The 15,951-nt window shown below is 33.4% G+C and overlaps 1 protein-coding gene across 3 annotated transcripts in view; it reads left to right on the top strand.

Moving 5' to 3' along the window:
* LOC139694977 (ras-specific guanine nucleotide-releasing factor 1-like) overlaps positions 1–15,951 on the top strand; it is a 612,331-nt gene that overhangs the window by 582,750 nt on the left and 13,630 nt on the right. For 2 of the 3 annotated variants that reach the window (XM_071593533.1, XM_071593531.1), the window contains 7 exons: positions 1,497–1,724; positions 2,232–2,464; positions 5,141–5,284; positions 7,552–7,700; positions 8,219–8,239; positions 11,791–12,100; positions 13,619–13,798. In XM_071593533.1, the coding sequence (XP_071449634.1) occupies positions 1,497–1,724; positions 2,232–2,464; positions 5,141–5,284; positions 7,552–7,700; positions 8,219–8,239; positions 11,791–12,100; positions 13,619–13,798 (1,265 nt within the window). The remainder of the gene's footprint in view (positions 1–1,496; positions 1,725–2,231; positions 2,465–5,140; positions 5,285–7,551; positions 7,701–8,218; positions 8,240–11,790; positions 12,101–13,618; positions 13,799–15,951) is intronic. The other variant, XM_071593532.1, reaches the window with a different exon arrangement.

Here is a 15,951-nt window from a genome sequence, read left to right as displayed (position 1 = left end):
TTGAAGTAAATGAATATGCACACAAATCAATTGACAAATGTCATGTATTATGATATATAATACGTAATATAATATATAAAATGATAAGATATCACTCAACCACATATTAATAGTTGCAATTAGATATTGGAGAGGGTGAACAACAGCTGAAGTAATTTGTTCCAGTAGTTGAGCGGTTTGATGGTGGTTGGATTTGTAGAGCACAGAGACAGAACAGAGAGAAACAGCTCAATACTCACCTCTCTGTGAAAACTTCTCTCTAAGACCAATTTATATCATTGCTTTCAGTTTAACTCCAAGAGTATAGGAGTCCATTCATTTGTTATAGTAAGTGATATAACTCAAAAGCCTATCAGTGGTTATCGTAGAAATGCAGAAATAAAGCCAGCCATATAGTATAACTTGATGTCATTGAATGATAACTTCTAAAATGGACACTTTCGGGCTCCACAGTTTGCTGTCCTTGATGTGATGAACTGAACTTGAAATTCTCTCCACACTGCTATTGAGCAGGACTTGGAGTACCATTGAAAAATCTGTCACCAACTGGATTTAAACTTGGGTCATCGTGTTTGGAAGAGTGTGCACTAAGCATCACACTGTTTGAAAATTTTTATTTTACTTTTTATGACAAAAGACCTTTGACCAGCCATCTTATTTTAAGCATAAGCAAAGCACATGATTTTCTGCTTCTACATGCCTATAATATAGATGATAATAAATAAATGCTCTCATAAGTTTTACTTCCATATCCCCTAGAACATGATAAAAATATTTTAAATATTTATCTAAAATTAAGTTAAATTATCTTTTAAATATCTAAAATCTTCATCTACTGGAATATGATAAACATATTTTGCTAAATCATGTAAAATCAAATATTTAAAAAACTTCATGCCTCAATTTCTAGAGAATATTTTCATGATAATTATTTTATTGTGTGTACCTATGGCTGAAGTAACAACCTGTTTTAAATATCCTTGTAAGTATTGTTCAAGAAGCTTAACCATAGCAGTGGAACTACTATGTGTGTGAAGATGTCATATCAGTTGTCATTTCAGAGATTCGAAACCAAGGGATCCACCTGTACAGTTCTACCACTTCAGTAAATGCGAGTTGACCAAGTTTCCATTGTCTTAAATAGATGACTAAAATGACTCAAGCTACTGCAGTTTTTCTGCTTCCCAATTTTTAGGCACCAATGTGGTTAGAGCTCAAATAATGAGTATGGAATTTCGAGACAATACAAGTTATACAATATAAATATTATTTTATTAATGAATTCACATATTTTTTATCTATTCACATTAATACATGATAAATACCAATTCTTGGGAATGTTGATCATCCTTTATTGCTGTATGCACCATAGTTAAAATATTCATTTTTTTTAATCTCTTTTTTGGCACAAAACATTTCAATGATTGCTTTCATTATTTGGATTTTGAAATGATTTCTGGCTGAAAATTTAAAACTGTCTTGTAATATTTTTATAGTTGAAGAAGAGCAACGGGAATTGGGATTGCAACAGATTCGGGAGGGTCCGATGATAGTTGGATACCATGCATCCCCTTCCGGCTCTCCCATGCCATCTCCCTCAACAACTCATCGGAAGAGTGTTACTCTTAGGGTCAGTACAGGTGCTGAGGCAGAGGACACACGGCATCTCCTTACAATACCAAAGACCACAATAGCTGTTTCTTCCAGTGCTGAGACACTTACAGGTTTGACTTAGAATGATGTTATTCTGAGATTTGTTTTTCTGTACACTGGCAAATAGACTGGGGCAACTGGGGATGCATTATTTTACATAAAACTCCTTAGAAATCTTTAATCCTCACTGAAGATAAATATTTATAATTAATTACATTTTGTTAGCTTCTGTGATTCTATTTAATATTTTTGCAGAATAGAAGTTGCCATCACTACGATTAAGGATGATAGATTAAGCTGACACTAATTCATTTATTATCATATTTACCTCAATTGATGAAGTTTTGTGCTGATCAACTTCATTGGTGAATTGTTCTTTTCAATAGGATCTATCAAGATCTTATATAAAATCAAGGTCTTATAAAATTAATATTGCTATGAGTGGAGTGTTTTATGCCAATTTATAAGACATTGCATACTGACGTTTCGGTTTAATTATGCACTTGTAAATGAAGTGGAAAAATCTGAAAAATATCATTTTCCTTTAATATTTATCCAATTTTCTTCAAAATCAATAGATACAACCATAAGTGCTCCATCATCTCCAAGTAATTTGAGTAGTGTCACACTTGTTGGTTCCAACAATGAAGTGAATGCTCAAGATACAGATAATCCTTCAAAAGAGACTGAATCACAACAAAAAAGTGAGGAAACCTCTGACAAACCAGATTCACAAGAAAAAGCAGAGAAAACTACTTCACCAGCAGTAGAAACACCTAAAGCTAAAGTAACAGTCATAAGGACAATTGCTGTAAGTAACAAGACATTTTATTTACTTCATTCCAAACTTAAATCCATGCAAGCAGTAGTAATGCTACCCAATGCTTTGATTAAATTACAGAAACTGGTGCCTGGTTTCATTAATGCTGGCTGCTTGGGTTTACTAACCTGAAAAATTGTTGGACTTATGTATTTTTTAGAATAGCAAAGTGCTACCATCAACATTTATGGTTATATTTTAATATTAAGAAATGAAGTTCCTTTGGCAATCATAACACCTGAGTGAAAAAATAGAATGCAAGCATGGCATAAATGTGAGCATTTATACAAATATATTATCATAGATTAATGAATTGATGTGTGTATGGAAACCTAAAATTGATAGCTGTGGGTTAAGGAGTTTGAATAGGTTATGAAAGATCAATCAAAGAGAACTAATGAAATTTTTTCTCATTTTGTTTCATGATAATACTCATAATGATCTTTATTTTCTTCTCTGATTTAAGCTCTGACCAAAAGCATTTCATAGTTAAAGCAACATTCAAATAAAAACAATTCCAATAATTAAATGCATAAGTACACTAAATGGATTAGCACTCAAGTAAAACACAACATGTGTAAAACATCTTGACGGAAAATATTTTGAAGATGATGAAACATGAAAATGCCTAATTACATTTTTTGTTACCTCTTTGTGGAATTTCCCATTCAGATCCTGACGTAGCTTTAGACCATAAAATTAAGAATTCAGTGTGACATACTTCTAGCTTTTTCATGGAACTGGCAGTATATTTTACTTTTATTTAATAATATATTATTAGAAGATATCACCAAGCCATTTTTGCGATTAGATTCTGATATCAGAGGTTAATTGGTTCTCAGATGGGGAACTTACTAAATATGATGTATCATCTACATGTAGTACAGGTCTTAATGAATAATTGGGAGATCATTCATCAAAATTATGAACAGAAATAATCCCTTGCTTAGACTTGGAGGTGTAATTATGTACCATGGGACTTTGCTGTCTGTCCACAAGGTATGATTTCCCCCAATCTAGAAATTTCATTAGGATTAAGCCTATTTTACGCTTTCCCTGCAGTTCACTCTCTAGAATCCTACATCTCACATGCTATGATAATGAAGGGTATAGAGTCTCTATACCCTTTATTACTCCCAAAATAATAAAATAATCTAAATAAAAAAAACATAGAATATTTAAAAAATATCTAGATGTACTGTTTACCAAACAGAAAACTTTTATTAATTTATTTTGAAGAACATGATTTTGGTAACATTTCATTGTATGATAGCGAACCACAGAGAGTGTGTAAAGGCACGTTCACAGCAGCCTACCCTGCAAATGTGCTAGGCACTTTGGCAACAGGAAAAGGGTTAAATTTTGAATGGGTATTGTATGATTAATGGTGTCAAAACCTGTTTTCAAGTCATAAAGTGTTCCAATGTTGAAGAGGTCTTTATCTAGGGCCATGTACATATTGTTCATTAGCTAAAAACAGGCAGTTAATATTTGATAACTTAAAGGGTATAAAATACTATATACTTGAAATGTCGCAATGATTCATAATGTCAATATGATCTTCTTCTGTGTACCCGAGACCAGTTGGTTATCAATATAGATTTCCTATTTATTTTTTGGGATCACACTCTTCTTCAATGGGTGGTAATCATCAAGAAATAAACTAGAAACTAAAGATATTAATTCACAGAAATTAGCACACATTCATCATGAGATCTCAACTTCTGAGTGAACAAAGTTATTATTATTGTTTTGTCTCCCAGTGATAAGGATGCAATACAACTAGAGATCAATTTCACATTATATAAGGCATATCAATATTTGAGAAATCAAAAACTACATGTAAATAAAATTACAACAAACTACACAGAAATATGTGAAAAAATTATATCAGCCTACAGAGAAATATGTACAGATGTGCACCATGTCGTACTATTGAGTATTTCAATATTCTTTCACAGAACAGAACTTCTTCTTTTTGCAGATATTCCCTATGTTTCACTTTAAAACAACCAACACTTACAATTTATTGAAATGATTGAGGTAAATTGTTGAATAATTTTATTCCCATTGCTTTGATTCTACCTTTTAAAGCTTTAGTTCTCACATATCTGTAATTTATATCATCAGCACCTCTTGTATTATCAACAAATTGAGTAGCTTCAGGCTAATTTCAAACACCTGCTGGTGAAATAGATTTTGAGAGAGGCTTTGCGGCACTTGATGAACAATTTCAGATATAACTTTGCCTGTGTTGTCATGCTAGCATTAAGAACAATTTGAGTAGCTTCAGGCTACGCCACAATCAGTTATTCATTTTATAGTATTATGTCCATGCATATCACTAGTTAGTATAGAGCAGTTCATTTTTCTTTAACGTCTCACATTCCATTTAACATTGGAGAGAATGCATTGGTAAAATAGGCAATTTGGATCACATGAAGAAAGGTAGGAAGTATGGAGTTGTAAAATGGTTTAATCTAAACTGTTGTAATATTCAGGGCCATATTCATAGGGTCTTAGAAGTATAGTAGGTATTGATCCAGTCCATTAACCATCAATAGTCTACCTAGGCTGGTATATTGATGCTAAAATATTATTAAGTTAATATTTTACTATCATGTTACCATACCAAGATAAAATATGTTTTATCCTGAACATTTTTAGGGAACCATCACCAAGCCTGAAAGAGCTGAATTGGTTATGGAACAAGACTCAGAAGATGTATGTGATGTACCACCAATTGATAGAGCTGGCTCTCGATCTGCTTCCATTACAACTTCTACCAATTTAGCATCTGCTGTTATTCAGGTATGAACTGTTCAATTTTCAAGGTTGAAACATCTTTAAAAACTCTCTGGCATATGAGTACTTCTCGTATATCAGTATGTATGTGAACACTGCTTTTTATTTACCTATAAAATCTTAAATATATTTCTAATGCCAAGAATAGTCATCAGAATCATAGAGGCTTGGCATACTTCACTCTATGTGAATGAAGTTATATAAATTTTTAATACCTGCAAAAAGATTACATGTTGGTCCTACCATGTAGTATTTGCTCTGCCTAGGGTCTTTTCTGGTGCTCCAGTTTATTAAGCGCTAGATGAATGTACACATTCCAATCTCTGAATTCTCCATTGCTAGTTTGATAGATAGGCCTTAGGTTTCTGTGCCTTTTGGGATAAGTTAGCCTCTTCTTTCAGAATTTCAGAAGAGGACTAATTTCTGGAAATATGACCACAACCTGGAAAAGTTTAGTTTCATCATGCTTGTCTTTGGCAGTTAGTGTCCGAGAGCACTTGTATAGCTGATCAGAAATACTTTGAGCTATTAAATTTGAGTATTTCTAGAGTTATCTGGCTGTGTATACATATTAAATACATTCAATAAGAAATCATCATAATTTTTTTAATTCATAAAAAAATTAACTTTTCATTACATTGAAAGTGCTTGGCAAGGTGAGGGATGAGAAGGGATTGTAGATATAGATCCAAAGGAGGCAGGAAAGGTGGATGCAGAGCATTTTAATCAGCAGTGGGATGGGGAAGAGAGTGATAGATGGGAGAATGCTAGACAAAGAAGGAAGGGTAAGGAACAGGATATGCATACTGGATGGAAGGAAAGAAGTATGCATACTTGAAGAAGAACTTTCTTTTGCGTCAGATGTCAATTTGTGTATTTTGTTGAGAAAGGCAAGGAAATGTTTCATTGATAGTTGTCTAGGCTGTGTCCACTAAGGCAAGAGCAATTAAGCATTGAAATTTTCTTTCACCTAAACAAATCGCCATCCAAGACTTAGGAAATACTTTTTAAGGAAAGGCTTAGGCAGGGCTTGTGGAGAATATGTCCTTCCCTAGAGCACAGTTAGAAGATGGTTTAAATTGTTTAAAGAAGGGAGGAACAAGGAAGATGGACCTGGACCCCTAATCAATGCATTAGTAAATATTAATCCTTCTGCTGTCATTATGAGAGAACATGGTCAAATACTGTTGATTACTGTCAGAAATATCAAAAAATTTCAATGGGTGACATCCACATGTCAGTAATGGAAAAAATGCAGGTGACTCATATTTGTGTGTAGAGATTTCATGGAACTCACAGTCAAATTGCAATTATCTCAGGATAATATATGAGAAGTGTGAACCTCATCCTTCCTATAGTCCAGACCTATCCCTTTGCGACTTTTGCCAATTCCTCAATGAGGAATGCATTTTTCATCACTGGAGACTGGGTAGGCCAAATGAATATGTTTCGATTTGCAATGGCTGCCATGGATGAAATATTGGAGCAAAATAATGAATTTTCCACAGCATACATTATACATTTATGTAACAAAATTGAATGTTTGTATGATAAATTGTATAAATTTTGAAAATATATGATCACTCTGTATCGGACAACTTTCTAATTTGATTTGCCCTGCTCATGTGGAATAGTTTTCCAATATCTTAAGCAATTCTTCAATCTTGAATGCCAAGACACCTTTCTCTCGCGAGAAATAATACCAGTTGATGGTATTTTTTCATATATATTGATGACACATGCGTCATCCTTTTTAGAGCTATCAATGGACCATTTGGAGAATGCAGTACGAAAAATATCCTTTCTCCCGCCTTCCTACATGATGAGGAATTGGTATAATACTATAGTATATCTGGTTACATTATATGCTTTAATAGAATTAATCCATGCTAAAATTACAAAGCTGATCTCCATTCATTTACAGACATAAATGCACTTAATGTAGTTATTCTAGTAGGTTTTACCCCTTCCATGGATTGTTTACCGACAGATTTTATATTGCTGAAAAAGGTAACATTTCTTTTCTTTGGAAAATTATATTGTCTCAAATTTTCTCTAGGACTATACTGTGTACTAATATGATATTCATTATTCATGCACATAGACTATTTGACAAAATAGCAAATACGTCAGAAAATATCTTGGTGACACCAAGAACACCGATTTTAGAAACCCCTTGCAAAATCACCCCATATAAAAATCTATTACCATGAATTCAAACTTATTTATTTTTTTACCTGATTTGCTTCTAATTGCAATGTTTTTACCACCAGAGTTACTACACCACACGACGGTCAGTAGGTGCTGATTCTGAATTTACTGGAACAAGTGTTTCTCAGAGGCCAAGTTTTCAGCATGATTCACCTCAAAATTCAAGCAAAGCAGGAGTTGTGATCACATCCTTCAGGCAGTCACAAAGAAGGTGAGTTATGGCCTGTGGTTATGCATGCCATTATTAAATGTAGAGAAAAGAGGAAGACATGTTTTGGTGTTTAATTTAAATCGACTTTATTACTCTCTTTGAAAATTGGGCTTTTTTATGCATAAAGTCTACATTCTGTCATTAATAGCTCATGCCCATATTCATTGTTTTAAGTAAAACTGTTGAATTCATGTGTTTTCATGGTTCATAGAAAGCTTTTACAAATGTTTTCCAATATGAGCACAAATATCCTTTCACATATCAGCTAGTCCTATGATTATTTGTGTCAAAGCTCTTAGATAACTCTCTGTTCATCAGTTATTATCATATTCATCAATATCATGAGAAATTTAAGATCAATCCAAATTTTTTCCATATTTGGCATGATCTATCGTACATACTTTCAAGTGCATGGGTGTATTTCATTCATCGATGTTACCTATTTATTGTGTTAGCACTTCTAAACTTCTTCAAGGGAAAATATAATATTTTTACTTGATTTTCCTTGATTTAATCAGCATTGGACATGATCCACTTTGGTGAGTAAATAATGCAGAAAATACGTAATGAAATACATAGACTTTGGCTAGCTACTTGCATAGTTTTTCCTCTCATGAGTGCATATATTCTATAGATATTCCAACACTTCTTTTTATAGACTCCTGTCCTTATTAAGAGAGCTGCAGGGTTATCTTCATTGGCACCACTTCTGTGTTTGTTCTCAAACATGCATGGATCTGCAAGAATCAATAGTTTTCCCCTTCCTTTGACATATTGTTTCACCCATAAAACTAAATTACTTTTCATGAATTGCGTAACCTTGTATTTCTAAAGCTTATTTGAATGTCATCTGCTTATAAATGCTTCAATGATTTATTCTCATAGGTATAATTACATTGCAAGCTGTAATTTGGTTGCTTGATAGAGTAAGCAAGCCACTGATTGTTAGAGTTCGGTGGCACTGAGATATTATGGTCATGGTATATTATGGTCATCAAACGATTAAATACTCTTCCTTCTATTTTAGTCATCAGCATTCCTCTAAACTAGTTTTTCCTTCCATCTGTATTAGAATAATTGGCTTTTCTGAACATCCTGCCATATTAGCACACTAGATATTTGTAGAAAAATAAAATGAATAATGTATTTGTGAAGATCTCAAGTTTTCTTTCTTCAAACATCATTTGTTCTATAATTTCTCATATGCATGAATATGATTATATCTTGTAAGCACCTATTTCATCAAATTCCATTAATTCAGATTTTCAGTCTATTTTAAATTGCCTTTTATTAAAAATCTCACCAAGGTTTTGACTCTAAAGGTTTTCATTCTTACGGTGGCTAAGTAAACATAAGTGGTAAATTCAATGCAATTTGTTTTACAGAAATCCATCCTAAGTCACTGAAGTAAAATTTAATGCCAAACCATCAATTATTATTTTATTACAGTACCAAACTCACATATCCCTGCCCCCTTGATTGTATTAACTACCAACTGCCCTTTTTTCATTACTTTATTAAAATAATGCCCATATTTTTTTATTTTTCCTGTAACTGTCAATTTTTGCTTCAAATGTGCAAGGGTATTGTTTCTATGAACATCTTATAAGGAAAAAAGAATATACAAATAAAATTCAAAAGATTTTGTCCACATATTTACTTTCTTAATATCGTAATGAGCTTTGTTTAATCATACCAATATAAACAGGAAAGCATTACTCAAAATGCCATTTCATAGTTGAAACTTTATGCCTAAATAATTTTCATAGCCTTAATAATAATAAAAACATCTCTAAGTTTTAAATTAACTAAAATATTTTTCAAATAAATGTTTTGGTGATGGTAAAAATAAGCATTTTCATATTTTCCATCATTAAAATACCCATTCGCTGAGATGCATACATGATTTCTTGATTTAAATGAATTTTCCAAAATGCCTTTCTAGAACTAATAGTCAAAGAATACCTAAATGGTTTCAGTATTGAGTCATAGCAAGCAAGTATTGGCACCCCAGCTAATAAATGCTGTTCCCTGTAAAAGCTGTTTCATGGTCTTTCCCCTTTGTTCCTCAAACTATCCTAGGTTTTTCCTCTTTCTTAGTCAGAAATTGTTAATTCTCTGCCAATATTCTACAGGTAATGACTGCTTTCTGAAATGATAGGGCCTTGTTACATCATGGTGTGGGAAAAATTTTATCAGAATGAACTTTTCATTTTAATCAATTACAATAAAATCTTGTAATTTATTACATTATTCCCTCTTTGAGATATAAATTAATTATTCTAATGTTAATGTTTCTTCCTAATTCCGTAACTAAAAAGAAAGCATGTGTAACAAAATTTCCATTTAAATCATTGACACCACTGAAAAATTATGATTCTCTTGCTACATCATTAAAAAAATGTTACAGATAAAACTAAGAAAATTTTTGACAAAATTATCAACACTTTTTAAATTAATAAAACTGAAGTGAAGAACTCAAGAAACAGCTATGTGTTAAAAAATAGTCCAAACACTCGTGGGTACTTCTAGTTTGTTAATTCATGATTCTCACCGGATCCATTTGAGGGGACCAAAAAATGTCTAGAACAGTGGAGGTTTCCTCCTGACAATTATATGATTAAACCAACACAACTGTAATGTGGTGTTGCATAAATCAGGGATAATATTTTTGATGTTAACTAGATGCTGATAGATGTGAACTCCATGTGGAAAAAATAATTTTCCAAAACTTTTTTTACATCCCACAAAAAATTATTCTTGTATCTCTCCTACCTTTTTTGGGATATTTCTTTTGAATAACAATAGAATTTCACAAGCTAAAAAACAATCCTGCAGCGTTGATTTCAAAATAAATAATCATCCAAAGTGATTTCACGGTAAAATAGTCGTAGAAATTTTACTCCTTTAATACCTAATAATCTTATGAAAACTTTTTTATAGAAAATATCACTCAGGAATAAATGCTTGAATGAAATGTTTAACCTTCCATTATTAAAAGTTAAAATAAATGAATAAGGACATTTTTTAGCAATTTGTTATATAATGCATAACAAGCAGCATACCATTATGCCTCAAACAAATGCATGTTTTAATTCATTACAAACCAACCCACTGTAGGTAGCAGCATATTGGTCATGAGCTTATTTTCACAGTTTACCAGATTATTCAGAACTATAATTTCGTTTTCACCATTTTATAATTTTCTGTAGCTGTAAAATTTGTCTCACTTTCTTGATTAAATTTTCACAGCAACGGCCAATGGTATTTGATTGCTTAATGTCAGTAAACTTCTTTTTAAATCTCACCTACTTAAAAACATTATTTTTATAATAAATTTAATTTATGAAATTCAATTAAATAAACCTGCATACAGGAATATGACTCATTTTTAGCATGTAAAATGAGAAGAATTGGGAAAAAATGTCTCCATTTATTTTGCTTTGAAAGGGTAGATTTGCTTTCAATGCACAAGTATGCTACAGATAAAATGGATTATCAAGAGTATGTTCTATCTGGGAAATGTGTGACCTATAGCCAAATACATACATGACAGCTATTTTATCCCAATCGTCATGTGTGAGAAATTAGGCTCAAAAGCTATTTTATCGTTAATTTCCTTATTCAGTTAGGACTTATCAGCACCCTTGTCCATATATGCTGAAAAATACGACTCTAACACAAAAATATCAATCTCGAAAAAATTTGCTTTAATTATCCTATGACAAGGTTCTATGAAGAGTAATCTCCAGATAGGTTGGTTGAATGGTTAAATGTTGTGAAATATTTATTCTTGGAGGATGGTTCACATAAGGTTATTCATGGATATTGAAATTTTGTGATAATTTTCAAATGCAAAGCTTGGTGTTTTAGGAGCTGTTATAGAGTTCAGTTGATTTGGAATACTCATTTGCTCATTAAATTTAGAACCACAAAATTCACAATGGGGTGCCAAAATTCAATATTCATCACATGAAGGCCATATTCACCTGATTTGGATGGGTGCTTTTTTTATGACTATTTGAATTCATGCTAATACAGTGACTTAAGTAAATCGACGAAAAATTCTTTCCCCTTTTGAATTCCATAGGAGTAGTACGTCATCAGCAGCCGCTGCCTTTGCAATTGCCACGTCAGCATCAAGTAACCCAAGAGATGTGGGAGTTGGTTCTGGCACAGGAGGGAATGTGGGGGTGATAGCAAATCTCCTGTCAGGTGTGGGAAGCTCAAGCTCCAAAGTTGCAGCGGGAGGGGGAAGATGCAGTGTTGGCGGGGAATCAATCGGAGGGCTCAGAGGGAGTTGCAGGGATAGGAACCGGAGAAAAGAATCTGTGATGTCAACAGCAGCAACAATGAGAGTACTGAATGTCCTTAGGCATTGGGTATCCAAGCACGCACAGGTAAAAACAACACAATGATTGCATAAGAATAATATCGTGTCTGAATTTTCACTGCTCCTTCAATGATTCTGGGGAAATGGCCAAGAGGAGAAATCGTTCCTTTCCTAAGTCCCTCTGTTATGTATTCAATTACATATCCCTCTGTTATTCCTTATTTCCAGATAACTCATCCTGTGCAATGCCTTTTATTTTCCTCATGCATATTAAATAGTTTCCTTTGCATCATCTGATGGAGAACAGGATCAGGAGGATCCTCAGCTCCTAAGTGACTTTTCTGGTCCAGTTAGATCATATTAGAAAATTGGATCACAAAATGTGACAATGAGAAAATCCAAATTGTTCAATTCCATTGTTATTCTATTTTGCAAAAATAAACTACCAGTTGTTCAACACCAAATAAGTAAAAGCTAATTATGAGCATTATATTCATTAAATCAAACCACAGATCAATAGTGCTTGTGGGATATTTGTCATGCAGTAAACTGTGGCATTTTCCCTTAAGGTTCGGCCATTATGCATTCTGAGAAGTTGACCCACTCACAACGGAAAACTTTTGCAACCGAGGATAATTCTTTGAATCATAAATGATGTATGCAATGATCTTACTCCTTAATATCATGTTCATACAGCATACATAGGACTATCTTTTTCTATCATCAAAGATGTACTGTCATAATAATATAAGTTAGATATAACAAAATGCATAATATATTTTTACACCACAGCATTGATATTAGTACTTATTTTTCCTAGGTTTTTAGCATTACTAAAGTGATTACGTTTAGCATATATAGCATTTAAGTTTATATGAAAAAAATAGTAAAGCTTTTTAATCTTTTCTACCATGGTAAAATGGTAGTCATAAAGACTAAGCATATTACCATCTCTTTAAAAAGTGTATTTCATTATCTTCATTAATAATATCATTGTAGTCATGAATGATCACAGTAGCAGACCTCATGACAGATCTACATCATGTGAAATCATTACACTTATAATTAATCAGGAGGAAATTTTACTGTCACTTTTTTAGCTCTAGACCTATTAGAATGGTTTTTTTTTGTCAATCACTTCCTAAAAAGTACTCCCCGACAATTAAGGTGATCACAACTTTTGTGAATTGTAAAAAGAGTCTTTCCCTTTGATACTGTGACTATGTCCATTTTTTATATCTATTTTTGCAAAGTGCTAATGAAAATATCGTCATTTGAACAACACTTGACATTTCTTTTCAATTTTAGTATTCCATTTCTTATAACATTCCTAACTGCCCTTATTCCAACAAGCCTAAACTTAGTAACTAATTAAAGTACATTGAGCGTTTCCAAAGAAACTGCGGGAGATGCCGCAACAGTAACTTAATGTGCATTACATTGAGCATTCTGGAAATGAAGTTGCTCTACAATCTCAAACCTGCCTCTACTCATGAATTCCTTAGGAAGTACATACATAATTCACTTAGGGTCAAGCTTTGAATCTTAAGGTATACCTTACCATATCTTGTTTATTTTTTTACAGGATTTTGAAATGGACCAACGTTTGAAGAACTTAACCATAGAATTCTTGGATGACATAATCTATAGCCCAAACCTCCTGCCAGCAGAACATAAGGCAGCATCACAATTGCTCCGACTTATCACTAAAGAGGAACCAGAACATGCCAAAGTGGATCTGGATGTCTTACTTGCTCCACCAATGGTTAGTATTTGTTTGTGTATAGCAGTTTTACTTAGAACTTATACCTTTGGGTTTCAAATTAGTCTTAACACAAGCTAGTCTGCACATATCTTCATGTTTGTAAAGTTAACTATGCCTACAAATGTTTAAAAAAATGGCCTTCATGCATTTTGTCAATATATTATTTAGCTTTCTCTATATAATTTTAAAATCTGTATGTTTGTTATATGGAGGGCAAATCAGAGTGCAACAAGTAGAGTATGAGAGAAAGGGAAACAAATGAGGTGGTGGGTATGGTGGGGGAGGAGAGAGGATTGTAGGGATAAATCATAAGGATATAGAAAAATGGATGAAAAGCATATTGATCAGCAGTGGGATATTGAAGACTGATAAAGGGTAAATGCTCGGCAAACGAGGAAGGGGCAGAGATAAGATAGGGATGTTGGACAGAATGAAGGAAGGAAGGAAGAGTATGGAGATGAATAGGGGTCTATTTTAAGGTTAAATGTCAGGGTGTGTATTTTTATTGAAGCTAAGAAGCTACCCTGAACAGTAGACTATCATTAATAATAGTATGTTCATTCCATTCAGCCTTGTTGAAAATTTCACTCAGTTATCTGGGTACTTATTTCACATAGTATATAGTCTGCATAGTGGTACGTACCTGAATTATTTAAGAATGAATGGCTCTAGTTACAGAATAGTCCTCCTGGATGATATCGAATTATATTAATAATTGGTACTATCTCTCATAAAGTTGATTATCATTGCAGAATATCATAATATAATGGTTGCAACCGTAAAAAATGCATATAACAAAATTTATACATTTAGAAAAGTGTTTTCTAAGAGACTGAAATAGATACACTCGTGATAAAGATTTACTTCTTCAATCAGTCAGGAATAACAACTTTTGGTTCATGCTCAAAGAATGAATTGAGATTTTCAGGGTGATAAAATCTTAGAAAATTGACAAGCCACTACGTAATGAAATACTTCATAAGTAAGAAAGCATTAAGTTAAGTAAATGAAAGGACTAACTTTGTAGTTCTAACTACAAAGTTAGTCCTTTCATTTATTTATAATGAATCGGTTCCATAAAGTTACGCCAGAAACCATTAATTACATTAAGTTAAGCATTAATGCATGAAGGGATTAATTGGAGTAGGTGAAACAATGAACGTACACGTTTGGGTAGCATTTGGGAGTCAAATGAGCTTATCAAAAAGAGCCAACAGGGGCCAGGAGCCAAATGCATGTGGGGATATAAGATTTATGACAAGAACTCAGAGTTGTGATGTGAAGAAAAGAGTACATCTAGCCATGACTAGAGGGAAATGAGGTTTTTAAAGGCAGAGAATTAAGAGTACATTAGAGGCCTTCGAGTATATTAGCAAGTAGATGCATCAAAAAAAGGGGATCGAGATGGTGCGGGGGCTAACGTACTGGCTTCCCACCCTGAGGGCGCGGGTTCAAATCCCGGCTCCTCGTGTTGAATATTTTTCAGAGGTATCTCGATCCCTACTTGAGGTGCTTTGTGGAGGGCACTTTGAGTGAGTACGCCGTCCGTCGGATGGGACGTTAAGCCGCGGACCCCTTGGCGCCTTTCGTAAAGAGTAGGCTAATGCCGACGCCGGGTTTCTCTCCACCCTTCATCCTTTCCTGTCCTTCCCCTATGGCGCAAATGACCTTAGCTGTCGGTCGCCTCCCCTCAAAACTACTACTACTGCATTAAAAAAAATGAGTTGGATAAATCCAATTAAATGGAAAGCCATTTAAGATGGGATGAATCAAGAGACTGAGGAAGTCTTGAGTCTGAGGATCATAAGTTACTGAGGAAGTTTGAAAAAAGATTGTATGGAGACATTTCAGTCAAATATTAGATGAATGATGTAATGACGGGAATGTCAAAAAATGTACTTATATAGTGTTAAATGCAGAACAATGTACATGAAATATCAGCAGTCATTCTAGAACTACGTATTGAGTGGAAAAACAATGTTAATCAGCTATAGCATGGTCACCCACTATAATTTCCTATTATTTGGCAAATTCTTGCTTCCGTTCATAAAATATCAATCATTGCCTTAGGGCAATTGAACTCCTCATGGGTTTATTTTCAAAGCCAAATTCCAGGTTTACTTCCTGATGACAACCTTTGATGGTTAGAGTTC

The sequence above is a fragment of the Hetaerina americana genome, unplaced genomic scaffold (genome assembly GCF_022747635.1).
Source record: "Hetaerina americana unplaced genomic scaffold, ioHetAmer1.1.p SCAF_6, whole genome shotgun sequence".
Classification (NCBI taxonomy): Eukaryota; Metazoa; Arthropoda; class Insecta; order Odonata; family Calopterygidae; genus Hetaerina; species Hetaerina americana.
Note: the sequence above shows the minus strand (reverse complement) of the source record. Positions and strands in the feature narration are given on the sequence as shown.